Source organism: Perkinsus marinus, assembly GCF_000006405.1.
Source record: "Perkinsus marinus ATCC 50983 genomic scaffold scf_1104296959768, whole genome shotgun sequence".
Taxonomy (NCBI): Eukaryota; Perkinsozoa; order Perkinsida; family Perkinsidae; genus Perkinsus; species Perkinsus marinus.
This window is the reverse complement of record NW_003206281.1, coordinates 300,713-318,696: the sequence shown is the minus strand read 5'-3', so window position 1 is coordinate 318,696 and position 17,984 is coordinate 300,713. Positions and strand designations below refer to the sequence as shown.

At 47.0% G+C, this 17,984-nt stretch overlaps 4 protein-coding genes across 4 annotated transcripts; 2 read left to right on the top strand and 2 right to left on the bottom strand.

Moving 5' to 3' along the window:
• Positions 1–578: 578 nt before the first annotated feature.
• On the bottom strand, positions 579–1,967 carry Pmar_PMAR026405 (hypothetical protein; the record flags this gene model as incomplete). The annotated part of the gene is made up of 1 exon (XM_002772991.1): positions 579–1,967. The coding sequence occupies exon 1, from the start codon at positions 1,938–1,940 to the stop codon at positions 579–581; it is 1,362 nt and encodes a 453-aa protein (XP_002773037.1). The 5' UTR covers positions 1,941–1,967.
• A 3,255-nt stretch (positions 1,968–5,222) lies between these two features.
• On the top strand, positions 5,223–6,637 carry Pmar_PMAR026404 (conserved hypothetical protein; the record flags this gene model as incomplete). The annotated part of the gene is made up of 2 exons (XM_002772990.1): positions 5,223–6,249; positions 6,513–6,637. 2 exons carry the CDS (start codon positions 5,223–5,225, stop codon positions 6,635–6,637), a joined length of 1,152 nt encoding a protein of 383 aa, XP_002773036.1.
• A 2,830-nt stretch (positions 6,638–9,467) lies between these two features.
• On the bottom strand, positions 9,468–11,066 carry Pmar_PMAR026403 (hypothetical protein; the record flags this gene model as incomplete). The annotated part of the gene is made up of 1 exon (XM_002772989.1): positions 9,468–11,066. One exon carries the CDS (start codon positions 11,064–11,066, stop codon positions 9,468–9,470), a length of 1,599 nt encoding a protein of 532 aa, XP_002773035.1.
• Positions 11,067–12,645: 1,579 nt separating this feature from the next.
• Positions 12,646–12,996, top strand: Pmar_PMAR026402 (hypothetical protein; the record flags this gene model as incomplete). The annotated part of the gene is made up of 1 exon (XM_002772988.1): positions 12,646–12,996. One exon carries the CDS (start codon positions 12,646–12,648, stop codon positions 12,994–12,996), a length of 351 nt encoding a protein of 116 aa, XP_002773034.1.
• Between the last annotated feature and the right edge of the window lie 4,988 nt (positions 12,997–17,984).

Below are 17,984 nucleotides of genomic sequence, written 5' to 3'. Positions count from 1 at the left end.
GTAGCCTGTCATGTGGCATAGCTGAATTCATAAGAATTGATCTCAGTGAGGCATATATTGGAGTGGCATAGCCGCCCCAACCAGATGAATTGATCTCAGTGAGGCATATATTGGAGTGGCATAGCCGCCCCAACCAGAAGAATTGATCTCAGTGAGGCATATATTGGAGTGGCATAGCCGCCCCAACCAGAAGAATTGATCTCAGTGAGGCATATATTGGAGTGGCATAGCCGCCCCAACCAGATGAATTGATCTCAGTGAGGCATATATTGGAGTGGCATAGCCGCCCCAACCAGAAGAATTGATCTCAGTGAGGCATATATTGGAGTGGCATAGCCGCCCCAACCAGATGAATTGATCTCAGTGAGGCATATATTGGAGTGGCATAGCCGCCCCAACCAGATGAATTGATCTCAGTGAGGTATATATTGTAGTGGCATAGCCACCCCAACCAAATGAATTGATCTCAATGAGGCATTCATTCCTGTCGGTCAATGGACTGAAACTCGAGAACACAACACTGACGCTTAAATGATTGAAATCGATTAATTAAGATGTACTCGCTCAACAGCATTACCTTATTGGGAGTCAGCCTCACGGGCCGGAGTACCATACCCAACCTCCCATACGTACCGACTCGGGAAATCTACCGTTTCATAGCCACACTTCTGGTCATAACCGATCATAACCGCTTTCCAGCTACCACGATCGATACTCAGAGACATGACTTTGCCACCGGGGTAGTTGAAGAGAAAATCGTCACGGTCCGAGTTCGCTTCAGCGAGGAAGGCTCCAGTGGCCACGTCCATCACACCAAAGGTCTCAATGTGACTCGGTGGCTTCATCCTATCACGTTGGAAGATACCAGCAACCACCTGCTGGTCAGTGTAAGGTAAAAATCGAACGGCGCAAACTTCCAATCCCTTGATACGGCGGATGCCTTCATTCTCCTCCCACACACAGAGATCCGTTCCATCTCTAATGGATCCGCCCTGATGAACATACAGCACCTTCGTAATTTGATCTCCGACGACCACAGCATCTTGGAATCTGTACGAATTAAACGGACACCACGAGCCAGGCAGAGTCAGTGAAGGTCTCCAACCAGATCTATCACTCTTTAGCATATACAGACGTCGTGATTTTCCCACGACGAATATGTGGCCATCAGCGTAAGATAGCTCCTCTATCGTTTCAGGTAACTCTAGACTTCTGTCAACAAACACACCACCAGACAGCTTCCTGTAATGCAAGTGACACTTATCCTCATCTACAGTAAAATAAAAGTCATTACGGCCCACGACAATACCAAGGTTATAAGACCCTTCACAGCAACATATGGTCTCTATGAACTCAGGATGGCGCTCACGAGACTCAGTGGAACGCCCCCACGAGTATTCTGAGTCGGAACTATCCCAACTGTCGTCGAAGTCCTCGCTTTCGCTTAGATAGCTGCCTTCATCCGAAACCTCTCCTTCATCACCTTCGCCCCCCTCTGCTTCCTCGGTTGTTGAACCTCCTCCCACGCCGTGCTGTTGTTGTCGCGAAGCACCATTACCGAGAGATTCTCCGAGAGCTCGAACAAATGCGAACATCTCACGCGTGACAGCTTCTTGACGCCTCGGAGAACTGAGAAACTTGACCTCGAAATATCTATTCCCCCACTCAGTTCTGCGCTTGCGGTAGAGATATACGCCGTCCTCTGTACCGAATGAGGGTATTGGCTTCATCCTGAACACATGAGGCCTCGTGTCGCTTATCAGCTTGCAAAAGTCGGGGACGACTTTCGGCAGGAAATCCCAGACTTCTCGAGGGAGCGAAGGACCAGTATCACCGAAGAAGGAGTTTACGCGTTGGAGGCGAGCTATAACCAATTGTCTGGGGTGCCAGGAAACAGCTGAGGGTTCGACAGCTGAAGGTATGGGTGATGGGCCGGTCATAGAACACTCGAAACCAGAGGCATTCCTGATCATGAGCACTCAATTTTCCTCCCTGATGAGGACCGATTCATGCGACCATGCCAACCCAAGATATTCTCAAGTCCAATCAATTCCCCTGAACGGGGCAGCTATGCCACCCTGAAATATTCCTCAGTGTGATCAATTTATTCGAGCGGGGCGGCTATGCCAACACAATATATACCCTAGTGTAAGCAATATCTCACCAACACAATATATACCCTAGTCTAATCAATTCCCCTGAACGGGGCAGCTATGCCACCCCGAGATATTCCTCAGTATGATCAATTTATTCGAGTGGGGCGGCTATGCCAACACAATATATACCCTAGTGTAAACAACTTCTCGCCAACACAATATATACCCTAGTGTAAGCAATATCTCACCAACACAATATATACCCTAGTCTAATCAATTCCCCTGAACGGGGCAGCTATGCCATCCCGAGATATTCCTCAGTATGATCAATTTATTCGAGCGGGGCGGCTATGCCAACACAATATATACCCTAGTGTAAACAATATCTCGCCAACACAATATATACCCTAGTTTAATCAATTCCCCTGAACGGGGCAGCTATGCCATCCCGAGATATTCCTCAGTATGGTCAATTTATTCGAGTGGGGCGGCTATGCCAACACAATATATACCCCAGTTTAATCAATTCCCCTCAACGGGGCAGCTATGCCATCCCGAGATATTCCGTAATGAAATCAATTTGTCTAAACGGGGCGGCTATTCCGCACGGAGATATTCCTTTGTGTAGTCAATTCTCTGAGCGGGGCGACTGTGCCACCCCAAGATAGTTCTGAGTGTATTCAATTCCTCTGCACGGGGCGGCTATCATAACCGGGCTATGCCAACCCGAGATAAGTCTCCAAGGAGGAGACGATCAATACGTTGAATTGTGAAGTTACCCTAATGCCGACAGCAAGTGTAATTAAACTTTGAACGAGGCAGATCCCGATTGGGGCAGATATGCCACAGAAGAAACTTTGGCGAATATAGAGCCACTATTGAGGCTAAAAACATCTATCCCGGACTGGCATATCTGCCCTCGAAAAGAGGTGAAATGAGATAATCGAACGATTGAAAAATGCGCTGCAAGAGTATCGCTCGGGCGTTTTAACACGAGTAAAAACGATGAGCTAATCCCTTGTGTATTAAACATGTAACAGAGATGGGTTTAGTAACTATTACGAACGGGAAGTCGTCGAGGACGAACACCATGAGAGGAAGCTTAGCATGATCAGGAGAATCAGCGTCTAATGGATGGCGGTACGATTGGGGGGAGTTTTACGAATGAATTAAGCGATAATCTCCTCACTCATGAAGTCCGAAATGCGTAAAATCGTAGGAGTCCATCTAAAATTCAATGGATGCACACTCACCTTACAATACGATATTAGAAATATACTGGAGATCTATCGAGTTTCTTTTTGTCATTGCGGACTCTTGGCGCCGCCTCCCATCCCACTGGAGTTAGCGCTAGGCGTAGTAGCCATTTGCGTACATGATGGTTTATGTAGAAGTTTCTTCAACCTTCGCACCGTTTTTGAATAGAGGAAGGCACAATAACTAAAACGCTAAGATACTCTTCTTGTCAGCGCACGCCCAGAAGGCTGAAGACAAATAGCAACAATCATCTAGTCAACCACAGCACTGGACAGTCGTGGGAATAGCAATTTTAGAGTGGACTGTGTAAATTTCTATAATTTTGATTCATAACCACCTGGTGGAGAGAATAATCTCTCAAAAGTTCTGATGGAGTCGCTTACTGCTGATGGAATGGCTTACTTTCGACTTACTGCTGGTTTTCGCCGGATCATATGAGACTAGATCAAGACGAAGTATAACCCCTAGCCAGTACTCGACTGGTGTTGGAATATATATTTGGTCTCCTCGGCAGAGCTCAGAAGCTTCCAAAGCTGCATTATAGAAAGTTATCCACGTATTATGATACAAAAACTAACAAGAATTTGTTAGCAACACTACTAGCTCTGCTTGTCCGTATTTACCTAACGAACACTTAGGTACGACTATTGCGGTGATTAGCATACCTTGCGATGCATTCGAAGAGTATCATAACACTCTCAAGGGCTATTGTTGCCCGATGGGTGGAAAGAGGTACTTTCTAGGGAGTGGTGGATGGATTTTGGACTTCTTATGATATTATGTCCAGTCCAATCAAGATTGTCATCCGGTGGGAAAAGGCGGTATCAATTACGAATAGCTGTTGTGACTAGTCATGGAACATGGCATTTTTGAACTTTTCATCGGGATTATTATGGCTACATTGAATTTTGTAAGGATGCTCGCATATAGGTATTGTGAATCTCGGCGAGTGAGAAGAGCGTCTGAAACCGCATAGGTTTTATGGTGGAGACGCTTCAGCAGGTTGAGCGCTCCACGATGGGCATCAGGCTGGTGCAAAGGCTCCTGGGGGTGAAAGCGGTTTCCAAGCGCCGATTGAAAAAGCAGAGTGAATCCAACGAACGATTTCACACAGCATCTAGAGGAGTAATTTGATAGTTCTGATGGTGGTGGTCTATAGTGGTCGAAGAGCCAAGAGATAAAGCCGAGAAAATTTCATCGGTTGATCGGTTGTTACGATCAGTCAATCTCGACATGGGCTGAAAATAGTGTCGGCCGGGACGGATCGGAGAGTGAGCCTCGAGTGACAATGATGACGGCGTCGCAGGGGTTGACTATGAGACGATCTATGATGTTTACCCGTTGGTCTCGGGCGTGTTGCGGAGAGTGCGGTTGCGACTCGGTATGGACCGCCAGTGTATAGGAGGAAGTATTTGGATAAGGGACTGGTGTCGGAAGACGCGGTGTATCTCTAGAGGTGGGGTAGTCTATGGTAGAAAGTGTAGGGAATGTGGTATTGCTTCCAGATATTGAATTCCTTGGTCTGAGTCTGTCGGCTCATAGTGAGGTAGAAAAGTTGGCAGGCTCGTTTACCCCTGCTAGCTAGATCTGTGGAAGAGAGAGTTGATACTTTTCCTAAAGTCGTCATTCTCGCTCTCAGAAGAACCGCTAAATTCTGACGTGCTGACTAGTGTTACAGTCGTTGGCACCGTAACAAGTTTACTTATATTGTGCAGAGCATGCATTACGAACGAGTTGAGAAAGGTTTCCATCACCGATAATAGTTTGCCAGTTGTAGTTCCTAGAGGAAATGTGGTGTAGTGGCATTATGTGTAGTTTAAGCATCTATAGATCGCGGGGTCGATCCGCGGTTATTGCATCTTTTCTCCAATGGCCGACCCTACCATCGAAACTATCAGGTCTGAGCTCTCACGGTGTGTTAAGCTGGTCGCTGCCGATCGAGGCTTGCCATCCAGCGGTTTCAAACCACTTGTTTCTCGTAATCGCTCTCCGGCTGAGGCTAATCGGTATTTCTCACCAGCACTCCTACGTTACCGGAATTTAGTGGCACGTGACGATTATCTGTCTTCTATACCATCTCTGGACGAACTCGCAAGTGCTGTGGCTGACGCTTGGGCTATCGAGGGCATTTCGTGTGAGAAGCACGAGAACGGCTACATCACTTTCGAGGACACCACCAATTCGGCCTTTCGAGAGAAGGAGACTGGCGGGGTTTTGGACGAACACGTGGACTTGCCTGTTATTGGTGATGTCGTAGAAAGTACGTATCAACACAAATGGGGAACTCCTCGGCAGGGAGGCTTTGCTAAGGGCTCAACGATATGCATCCAGATGCGCGACGGCTATGACATTCCTGGCGAACTAACTGTTGAGGATTTCTGTATTGTTTTGTGGGCTTGTCATTTGAATGAGAAAAGTCACAACCATTTAAAAGCGAAGGTTCGACCACCGAAGAACAACGGAGTGAAGGTTGGAGTGTTTGCATGTAGATCACCCTATCGGCCGACTAGCATGGGAATGTCAATATGTCGAGTCGCTGAGGTGACTGATGCTCGCATTGAACTCCACGAGAGCGACATGATTCTGGGCACGCCAGTGTTGTCATTGCGGAAGTTCACGAAGGAGCGGTATCAGCCTCGAGGGCCTATATGCATGCCACGATACGTAACGGAATCTGTCCGTAAAGCGATGAACGTGATGTTTTCTACCGAGGCATGTCGTGAAGTCAACCACTGGCCCAGTGAAATGAAGGGAATTATCGTGAGCACACTGGAAGAGGACCCACGCTCGATTCACTCACGGAGGAAGCACAAGAATCCCGTCTATGCCGTTGACATCGGGTGCGAAGGCCGAGAGCCGATGCGGGTTATTTATCGTTATCGTCACGGCACTGAAGGTGAGTCATATTCCCTCTTTCTGTGGTTCGAGTTCTCATCGCTAAGACGCGGCTCAGTGCGGAAGAACATGCACATAGTCAACTACACGTGTGTTGTGGAGAATATAGAAATTCTGAAGAGAACTGTAGTAAATTCCTATTTGGGTGCTGTATATTTCTGCTCGAATTCATGTGTAAACTCCCGAGCCAGAGAACTCTCGAGCTCGGCTGATGAGAGCGAACATATTTCCCAACACCTCTTCAGCTGAGCGAAGTTGTTTCAGATTGGATAGAAGTTGTCCGTATCGAAGAAGTATCGACGAGCTTGTCTGATGAGTCTTGCCCTGCTCCGAGAACGAAGGCCTGGCTAGCAGGTCTAACGGCAGAGCTAGCCGATAGTATCGGCTAACGTGTACAAACTACTGCCTGTTCCAATAACTCTTCTGTATTGTATTGAATGTTGTGTTACTGATAGTGAGTGAGTTGAGAGCCAACAGATGAAGCAACGCGAAATTGAAATGGAATCAACTTTAAGTGCGCGTCCAAACGCGAAGAACTCAGAGAGATCTGCAGTTTCAGTCGAGGCGAGTCTAGTGGTCACCAGTCGTGTAATACTTCTGTTAGTATTCCGGCCGGCACCCATTCGGTGGGAAGCCCAGCTTGCAATAACCTTGTTGGCGTGAGTGTTCAATGATAGATCGGATATTGATCTATTCGGTATCATATATTAATGACTACAGGCCTTAGCAAAGACACGCTGTGGAAGACAAGCCACAGCATGTGGCCCACATGGCTAGCTTGCAGGACGGGAGCACGTGGAAGGCGTATAGCGTAAAGCAGACATGCAATATTGCAAGCTTCTGTTGTTTTTGGTGCTAGTTCATTGCGTATGATAACTTGTGTATTACCCTACACGAAGCTTGTGGAGTGCGGGGGCCGTATGCGGATCCTGATGCAACAAGTGAGTCAGAGTATTTACTCAGATGAAAAAATCGGATGGTGAGTAATACCCCATGATTCGCTGATTTTTTACTCTGGAGCGAAAAATCAGGATCATCGCCAGGATATGTGGATCTCTGAGCTGATTCGAGAATCTAAAGTTAATTTTTTGGCTGATTAATACCCTTACTCAATATGACTTGCTCATGAGGCTGATTTTTCGGGTGATTCCATTGAATCTGAGTATTCTCCAGAATCAGGGAATCAGAGTTTGAATCAGACATTTTTGACAAGAAGAAGATTATAGTCGGTACGCCCCGGAACCGAAAGTTACAATTTCAAGGAAGGAAGAAAACGTCACTCTACGTGGGTAGAACCTGGCAGATTTGCCCCGAAGGCATGCACATCTCCCGTTACACTACAACAATGATAAATTTTTGGAAGAAGATCTTTTGTCGCACTTGCACACATCCGTACTTCAAACTTTTCAATATGTTCACTCGGAATCAACTAACTCTGGGTTTCTAACTCAGAAGTTCTAAGAGGAAGCTCAGCGCTAGAGCTTCCTTCTAGAGCTTGTAGAGCTTCCTTGGAGAACCGGTAGCGTGATCGGGTGTCGTTACCGGACAATCCCTCAAGAGGATCGACGGAGGGCATTTATTGTTTTTATGAACAAGTAATTGAATTAAGGAATGCGTAGTTCACACCGTGTGGTTGCATGTATTACATGCGCTATACCTCCATACACCATTCTATACCGTATGATCTCATAGCTGAACTGGTTAAGTTAATACTTACACATGCTAGAATCCGGGGTTCTATTCCCGGGCAGGGTCATATTGATACTCGTGCGTATGTACTACTCGCGCTATACCTCCTTGCTCCGTGTTATATCGTATAATCTCATAGCTCAACTGGTTAAGGATATGCTTTCACTTGGTCGAAGCCGAGGTTCTATCCTCCGGTACTGTCATTCTGAGAACCTACTCGCGAGGAGTTGAGAAGGTCTACCGTGGCGCGCGCTGAAGTCGTGAATCAAGGTCGAGAATCAGAATCAGGGTTTGGTACCGGGGGTCCGGACCCCCGGTACAGAATCAAAGTTAATCCCCATGTTAAACTGTGAGCTTGTGCATCATGAGTATGATCTCGGATCATGCTCAAGGTGAGATTGCGATCTTGAATCTGAGCAGCTTTGAGGTTGAGTAAAAGAATCTCGACTCCTGAGAATTAATCTCGAATCATGAGTAAAACTCCCAACTCTGAGTATTTAATCTCGAATTGAAGAAATACTCTGACTCAGTGTCAAAAACTCTGAATCAGCCTTTGAGTATAGATTTGAATCTTGAATCGTGATTAAGGATCAGGAATCGGATTCAACAGCTGATTAAAATCAAGGATCAAGGATCTTGCTCATGATTACGTAATCTGACTCTGTCTCAAGTACTCATACTCACAAATCTCGACTTTTTCTCCTGAGCGAAGAATCTGAATCAGTTCTCTCGAATCAAGGTGTGACTTGAATCATGAATCAGGATCAGAGCGTGAGTTGAATCATGGACTCAGATTCATGAATCAGTATCCGCATACGGCCCCAGATGCCTGAACCAAGCCGCAGGTGATTCAGGAAAGTGATGATCGCGTAGTGTTGGGATATCAACTTCATTCATGCTCTCTCAGACCAACCCAAATCGTTCTTACGAAGAAGATCTCGACGTGAACATCAGAAGCCATTAGTAGCCGTTCGGCTGCGTTTGATCGAGCCTGACATGATGGATGCTGGCGATATAAGCTCTGCTACATCGTCGCTTGTACAGATGGAAGGAGAGGAGGGTCGATCATCGATGGCACCAATACAAACTTTCTATACCCACCATTGTCCTTCGTCAGTGTCGCCACCAACCCTTGCCATAAATCATCGTCCACTTTGGCCTTAATGCGCAACTCTTCCACAGGTACCGTAGCCGCGTCGATTCTCTCTGCTAACGTTGACATTAGAAGAAACTGTAGATTCATCACCAGAATAAATTTGAACTACCGCTAGAAACCTCATAGCTTAGCTCGCACAATAGTCCTTCAATAACACAAATCCTATTCAAAGTAGTGGCCGTGTTGGGGATTCGAGTTGTACTTTCGTGCAACAAAAAGCACTACACAAATGACAATGACGAGTACAACTGGAAAACATGGCAAATCTAGTTCCTAGAACTCTATGATCAAGAATTTCGCAATAGTAGACATCGCCCTTGGGAGATGTACAATTGTCTCGATGAGCGAATAGCACTGATTCAGTACCACTACAATTAGAAAGTGACTGGACCAGCTTTCCAAATAGTCCAAGTCCATGGCCAGGTATGCTTGTAGACCCAAATGTTCACCCAAACGTGGAGGTTCACATGGGACTGGAAATCCCAGACATTAGCATGGTTCTTCACAGTGTTTCCGAAGATGTCGACAGACACACCGGCACCGACAACCACGAGGCTCAGGTCGAGGCCCAGAGAGCCGTGGGCCTTTATATCACTGTGTGGAGCTACTTGGACATCAACTTCACTGGTTAAAGTCGCCTTCAATGTGGTAACAACTGAGACATCAATATTGAAAGAGACCGAAACCGAGGCTTTGCCCGCGAAAGTGCGGTTGTCGGGCTGCAGCAGATTCTTGCCGGAGCCACTAGCAGTGATGCACACTTGGATGTATAGCCTTGCGAAAGATACACCCTTCTGGAAGACAACGGCGCATCCGCTACCCTCGAACGAAAGGCCCAAAACAACATCAGCTTGTGGCCACTTCATAGTGATGGATATCTTGAGGCTTGCTTGATAGTCCTTATTGTTCACGTCAACGAAGATCATACCGAAATTGAGAGAGAGTGCTGTCGTATTTGCCGAGACACCAACATTGAGACAGTATGGAACACCGTCGGTGGACATGCCAATAGTGCAACCCTTTGGGAATACGAACTTGGGCAGATCCAGGAGTTGACGCTGATATTGCTCCAGGAAGTACTTATGCGAGGCAGTACCTTCAACTATGGTGAAGTAGTCAATAGAAGGGGTCGCTTGCTTGCCACGGAGGCGCCTTGTCGATGGCCTCCAATCAGGATGCTCACCGTCGTTAAAGAAGATGCGGGCAGATTCGCTGATCAGATGAGTCTTGATGAAGCGTGCTTCCAACAATGGCGCCTCATCCTCAGTGGGAGGCGCCGTGGAGTGGTCAGCAATGTCGTATGTTGAGTAAACTTGCTTCAGCGTATCATCTACCGTCTTTGCCTCGTCCAGCTTCTCCCAGTGGGTCACTTCGGTCACCTGGTACACTTTGTTGTTCTCGAACGTATTCGTGGCCAGCAGTTTGACCATCTTCTCATCGGCCTCGTCGGTGTAGAGAGTCCAAGAGTTGGGCACCAAACCAGTTTGGGCGAGAGCGGTGAAATTTGCATGAGTTTTGGAGTCAACACCCCCGGCTCCACTCCTAACCCACTTATTCACCTTCTGACCATCTACCTCCACGAGGCCGTGATGAGCCCATCCATCCTTCTCGAGAGTATGACCGACATCGAGCCTGCGATTAGCAGACGGAGCACCATGTGTCTTGCCTGCGTGGTGAACGAGGAAAGACTTCTTATTGAAAAGCTGGAGGGTCTGGGAGTGAGCGTCAGTCTCACTTGTGAGAAGGTACTGATAAGGACGACTCGGCGAAGCTTGAACCGTTACCTGGCCGTCTTTGACAATGAAAACGTCGTGGAGGGTGGTTAGGGACTTTCCATCGTCCATGCCAGGCAGTACCAGTCCCATGGTCTCCATACCATTAGATATATGGCATTGCACCGGCTTGCCGTACTCGTTGAGCAAATCGAGATTACAATAATGGGTAACCTTAGTCTGCATCCGTACGTTTTCCATTGTGAAGGCTGAAGCCCCAAGGAAAGACAATAGAGCACATTGAAAAAAGGCGATGAGCATAAAATTGAGAAAAGAGTTGAAAAAACTGAAACAAGTTGTCCGATGCGTTGATGAACTACTAACTGTCCATTCTATGTAAGCACGTTCATAGCATCCCGAAGTTGAGCGATCATCACGTGACGCAGAAAATCTTCGTGACGCAGAAAATCTTCGTGACGCAGAGCATCTTCCGCAAAGGGCGATCCTCGTTGATCTATGCGGGGAAAACTCTCCTCAATCCACACGTGATCTTGACATTAGGCAAGAGAGGGGCGTAGCGTAGCTGGAAGAGGGCATTAACGAGAGACACATCAATAATTCGCTGTACAAGTGCGAATTCACGCGCTGGCTCTACTGCCAGCAGTGACACCCGCGCTGTTTCAAACAGTCTGTTTGACTCAGTGGCATCGCTAAGCTGATTCTGGCAACTGGCAGTAGCCAATTCCTGGCGGCCCACCAGGGCCCCGAAACAGTAGATTGACTCTGGGGCCACCTGATGATATGAATACCTATCACGGTGATAGTATCACCAGTATCGATGCAAGATAATCGTGCGTGATGAATTCACGTTCTCAGATTTCTTCTACGATTCCCAATAATACAATCCCACTTCAACGCAATCATCTCCACGTGTGCAGTATACTCGATTGAGTCAGCTCTCGCTATGAGTTTCTTTCAAGCCCTCTCACTCTTCGTGCGTGAATATGTCCCTCTATGTCATGCTCTACCCGCTCCCTGCGTGACGGCCACCCCGTGTCACACACAAGAGCCCTTCTACTTCTCAAGTGCCCTTTCTCCACATCGCTCGCCACTTTTCCGCTTCACCGGCCGCTCTTCGCGCTTCGGTGAATTTTACGTCCAGGAGGGACTGGAGAGCCCTCCAGGCTTGTCCGGCTTGCTTCGCTGGCTATCCGAAGCTGCATAAGATGCGGGTGATGTGCTCCCCTTCTTCGAATTCCTATTATTGATACTCGTGATTGTTTGCTATGGTCCTTTCTTTGCTTTGGTACTCGTGATGTACATTTGCTCGGATTGTGGCCGGAGTGGCTCTTACACTTCAAACTTCAGGAGCGTAGCGATGGGCTCCCTTGGCAATGAGAGACGCGATAACACGTCCAGTTTCTGTTCGCGCACGTATGCACGAATCTCGCTCGCCCATTATTCGTTTCATGAAACGGCTCGCAGCCCTCAGGCTGAAATGGATAAGATAAGAAGCCTTATTATCTATTATGGCTATCCCAAGTGTTGTTGAGTCAACCCGTGCGGGTGTTACTACTAACGTGGTGGAGAACCCGCTGGCTGAGCTCCTTGAAGTCCTCGGTATTGCTGAACCCTCACTACTACTATGGTCATCCGCCGCTGAGTTAGAGACTGCCATGGAAGGCCAACCTCTTAGTAAGTACGACGTACCTTCTTCACCTATATAGACGCCGAAGGCCCTAACTCTCAAGCTGCAAGCCTCTCTCGAAGGCCAGCAAACACAGTACATCCACAGCAGGTTACATCTTCTTCTCCCACTGTGCAGGTCTACCCTCAAGGAATGTCCCAGGCCCCTCTCATGCAAGGTCAACAACACCCTTGTAACAACGACATCACCAACGCGGCGTATTGGTGTGATCTATCCCACAACTATGACAAGGAGAAGGCGCTTGATACAACAAAGGCCATCAATGCTGTTTCCCATATCAAGCGCCCCGACAAAAAACAATACAAGGGGAACTCTGATAACAGGAGTATCAACTACTTCTTGAGTCTTGTCCGCTGTGAAGCGAAGCAAATAGCGCTGGGCCCTCGATTATCGTATATCTATCTATCCAAATGTCTCAGCCAGTCGGTTAAGAGGAACTTGCAGATCCACTTGGAAACTACTATGGACCCACTCTCTACTTGAACGACTACATTCTGACACTATCACAAGCACTTGGCTACATTCAACATAAGTACTCTCTGTCAAATTTACATGCGGAAGTCATGAGATACTTCTCTGATGTCAAGATGGACAATGGTGATGTCAACATTTACGATTACCTCGACCGTATCGAATCTGCTGTTGCTATGTGTGCGAGTGTTGGCCTCCATCTACAACCCAGTCAGTTGTTGAATCCTCGGAGAATCTAACGATTCTCTGGGCACGTCAGTGTTGTCATTGCAGAAGTTCACGAAGGAGCGGTATCAACCTCGAGGGCCTATATGGCATATAGACATATGTGGCACGCATATAGTATATGCGTGCCACGATACGTAACGGAATCTGTCCGTAAAGCGATGAACGTGATGTTTTCTACCGAGGCATGTCGTGAAGTCAACCACTGGCCCAGTGAAATGAAGGGAATCATCGTGAGCACACTGGAAGAGGACCCATGCTCGATTCACTCACGGAGGAAGCACAAGAATCCCGTGTATCATACACGATGTATGCCGTTGACATCGGGTGCGAAGGCCGAGAGCCGATGCGGGTTATTTATCGTTATCGTCACGGCACTAAAGGTGAGTCATATTCCCTCTTTCTGTGGTTCGAGTTCTCATCGCTTATTACTGGCTGGGGCGCGGGTGTGTGTATATACTATATCAACTACATGTGTGTTGTGGAGAATATATAAATTCTGAGAGATCTCTAGGAAATTCCTATTTGGGTGCTGTATATTTCTGCTCGAATTCATGTGTAAACTCCCGAGCCAGAAAACTCTCGAGCTCGGCTGATGAGAGCGAACATATTTCCCAACACCTCTTCAGCTGAGCGAAGTTGTTTCAGATTGGATAGAAGTTGTCCGTATCGAAGAAGTATCGACGAGCTTGTCTGATGAGTCCTGCCCTGCTCCGAGAACGAAGGCCTGGCTAGCAGGTCTAACGGCAGAGCTAGCCGATAGTATCGGCTAACGTGTACAAACTACTGCCTGTTCCAATAACTCTTCTGTATTGTATTGAATGTTGTGTTACTGATAGTGAGTGAGTTGAGAGCCAACAGATGAAGCAACGCGAAATTGAAATGGAATCAACTTTAAGTGCGCGTCCAAACGCGAAGAACTCAGAGAGATCTGCAGTTTCAGTCGAGGCGAGTCTAGTGGTCACCAGTCGTGTAATACTTCTGTTAGTATTCCGGCCGGCACCCATTCGGTGGGAAGCCCAGCTTGCAATAACCTTGTTGGCGTGAGTGTTCAATGATAGATCGGATATTGATCTATTCGGTATCATATATTAATGACTACAGGCCTTAGCTGTGAAAGACTAGCCACATGACTAGCTTGCAGGACGGGAGCACGTGGAGGACGTATAGCGTAAAGCAGACATGCAATATTGCAAGCTTCTGTTGTTTTTGGTGCTAGTTCATTGCGTATGATAACTTGTGTGTTACCCTACACGAAGCTTGTGGAGTGCAGAATGGTGCAAACACTGGTCCGTGATGCGTTCGCCCACGAAGCTAGTTACGCTTAGCTATACTCTCGCCTGTGTATCTCGCTTTGAAGTTGTTTCTGCTGGTCCTAAGTATCATTATGTCTCACAATTTGTGAGGATTATTGACACTTTCTTTTACCATCTATCAGGTGCTGGTGAGCGTGCTGACTCATTTTGCTCCCGATTTGCTGTCCGATGGCCACAGATGAAGTCGGCAAGGGGGGACGAGTTGGGTTAACGAGTTTTAGGTGGGAAGCTGCGATTGGGCCTGTGTTCGCATAAGTCCGAGAATTGAGCGGAATTCGGAGACATGTCGCACGCCATAAATGCCCCCCTTCAACTATTTCTTGCCACTAATTTCTTGGCGATAGATTACTTTCGTTCGACACACCCCCAACCTCTCGGTCACGTCCACCGGCCCCATCGAATCCTCAATTTGAAGAGCGTGAGCATCCAGAGCTCTACCATTTCGCTATTAAGGCGTGCCAAGCCTGAATTGACACTCACTCCACCTGATATTTTGGCTCATTTTGATGCAGATGAAATGAGCGAAGATTCTATCCCTCCATCAATCCACAGGAATCCCACGGCTACCGACACCGGAGGGTCGCCGAAAACAGGAATACTGGGAACAGAAACAGTGAGTCAACGCACTGTGCTCCCCGCAAGTGACAGCTTCATTGGATAAGGAACAAGCCGGGATGGTCATACCTCCGGTACCGAAAAGGACGCGGAACAATCCACAACCCCGGTATAAGCAGATGAAGAGAAGCAAGCACGCGAAAGTCGGTCATGGCAGCGAGGAGTTGAACAACGAAGACTTACATATGAACACCCCTTAACAAGCTCCATTGGGAACCGGATGGTGTCTTCGGTCCCCTTCATTGAACGCCTCAAGACGTTCTTCGCTGAATGCCATTCCATTCAGGAGTGGTACACAATTTGTGTAACACAAAAAAACTGAAAACCATAAATGCATTTTGATCAGATACAGGGTGGCTGAAGGCTGAGGAAGAATCATTCTTCCCTTCCCCAATAATTTCCGTTTTAGTTCTCGGGAATAATGACTGTTCTAAAAGGAGAATAATGGACCTCATTCGGGGAATTATAGTACAAGACCGGCGTTTGCTCCGGGAAAACATGAGTATGAACAAGGAGTCCGGAAAAGGGTCATACGCACTTCGATGAACCCTCTCGGCCGCATGGCCGAGAAGAAAATATGGACTCTCTTGCATTCTCTCACTTTTCCGGCTTTTCACGAGGCGTTTCGATCGCCGCGCTTGCACGGCAATCACTACAAGGCTTGTAGTGATTGCATATGTAGTGCCCTTGTAGTGAGCTTGTAGTACAAGCTCGGTCCAGTGAATTAAACTCAGCATCAGTTCAATATGTCGTTCATGGGCAGTATTCCCAGTTGTTGTATTGGTTATAGCAGCAGTTGTTGAAGTCACTCCGTTTTCATAGGAGCAGAATTCTCGATTGTTGTGTTGGCCATAGCGACAGTAGTTTGAAACTGAAACTAGTGTCCAACTAGTTGGAGCCGACCCGAACGGCAACGTTTCACAGAATAACGTATCTGTGAAAGGTGTAAACGAAACGTTTCGTAGATGAAACGTTTCGTAGGTGTATACACTGTATACACCTAGATTCTGCGAACTATATATTGTATATATTGTATACTGACAGTATAATACTGTATACTATACAGTATACAATATATACAATACAAGTATACAATATACTTGTATTGTATCAGAATCGCCCAGTTCTCATGAAATGATGCCCGGTTGTTCTCTGTTGAGGCCTAGTTCATGACCCTCTAGTATCACCTCCTCCGTTACCTTTACCGCGGGGACTTAACAATAACGTCTACGTAAGTCGCATTTTCTCGTAATATCTCGACTATCAATCATCACCGATAGGCGGTGCCTTGTATTTTCATGCTCATACCTTTAAATTATCGTCACTAGTGTATACCACTCCGGACTTGGCAGTGAATCATTCACAAAACAATAAATATACGACTAGTCGAGAGCGTCAGGGAGCTGTTTCACAGCAACAGGCTGTTGCCAACAGCTAACCCTGACAAACACCCCAACCACTGTACTACTAATTGACGTTGGAGAAGGAGTTGAATAAGTTTTCCCAACACTTAGTACTAGAGTCACTAGTATCCTCACGGCATATACTACTGTCTCTTCTGAAACAAACCGTTCACGGGAATGTTCCGACCCGGTTGGAACATTCCTGGTCGGACCGACCGCTCTGAGAGTAGCGCACTTATGCAATCATGCACTCCCTTGAATCACCATCACTTAGGGAAACCTGGCAATGGAGTCCCAACCTATTGCGACTATGAATCTAACACGTCGGAAGCGCTTTAATTACAATGCATTCAGTCGGGATGGCAGTCGAACCTATTTTGACGGAGCCGGGAGCAGTGAAGAAGCCAATTAATTCTATGTGAGACGTCTGGCGTGGCTCATAGCATAGCCCAACTATGATTATCGGAGTCCGATCGCTGTATCTTCTCAGGACAGCCTTCCACACAATCTCGACCGATCGCTCAACGAGCTGTATGCGCTAAACGCTATTGCAGTTAGACGAATGGAGAACTATGTGCTTAAGCATGGCTGGTCTGAGCATCGGATTAATTGACCTATTGACGTAGCTCTGTGTTGACCAATCAGCAATTTCGAAGGCTCAATGTCAAAACATATTTTCGTCTCTCATGTGGGAACATGGACGAAGTCGCAAACCGTCGGCGAAACTAATCTTGCGTTTTACGTATCACATCAAAAACACATCACATGCTTTACGCGGTATTCACTGCTCATATACGTTTTTTTGCGAAGTGAAATGTGAGATGTGCTTTTCACTAGTATTTTTCACATCACGGGTGAAACTCCAATGATAGTACCGAGGATGGTGAAAGTTATATCGTGACCCATGTCTCATTATTACCCTTCTCTGTCATCTGAAAACACGATGTAATGGAGTAGACCACCAATGGTAGTTTATCACTAGTTCAGGCAGTAGTCACGCTAACCTCAGAATCACTAACGGACTCAGTAGTAATCCTAGTCAAAGTGGCACTAGCTGCGGCAATAGTAGTGATAACCACAAGCCCATTGGTTGAGGTAGCAGTACTGCTAGTCACAAGACCACTCGTTGGATTCTATTGAGTATGATTGGCCAACTAATAGATTTGACAGGGATACGGCAGCAGTCAAGGCTAGAGTTTAGCCGTTCTTTGATACTTCGTTCATCCCGTCTTGCCGCTGGAGGGGATGAAGCAAGTATCAAAGAACGGTCTCGTGGAAATCAGGTATCAGCCACACATGAAATCGTCTTGAAACTCGATATCTTGATGGGCTCGAGCACTTTGAATGAAACTGAGGCGGCTGCGGCAGGATCCCGGGTGTGTCCGGAAAGCGCCATGTTGAGTAATCCGTGTAAATCCTACGTAAACTGGGTTTATACGTA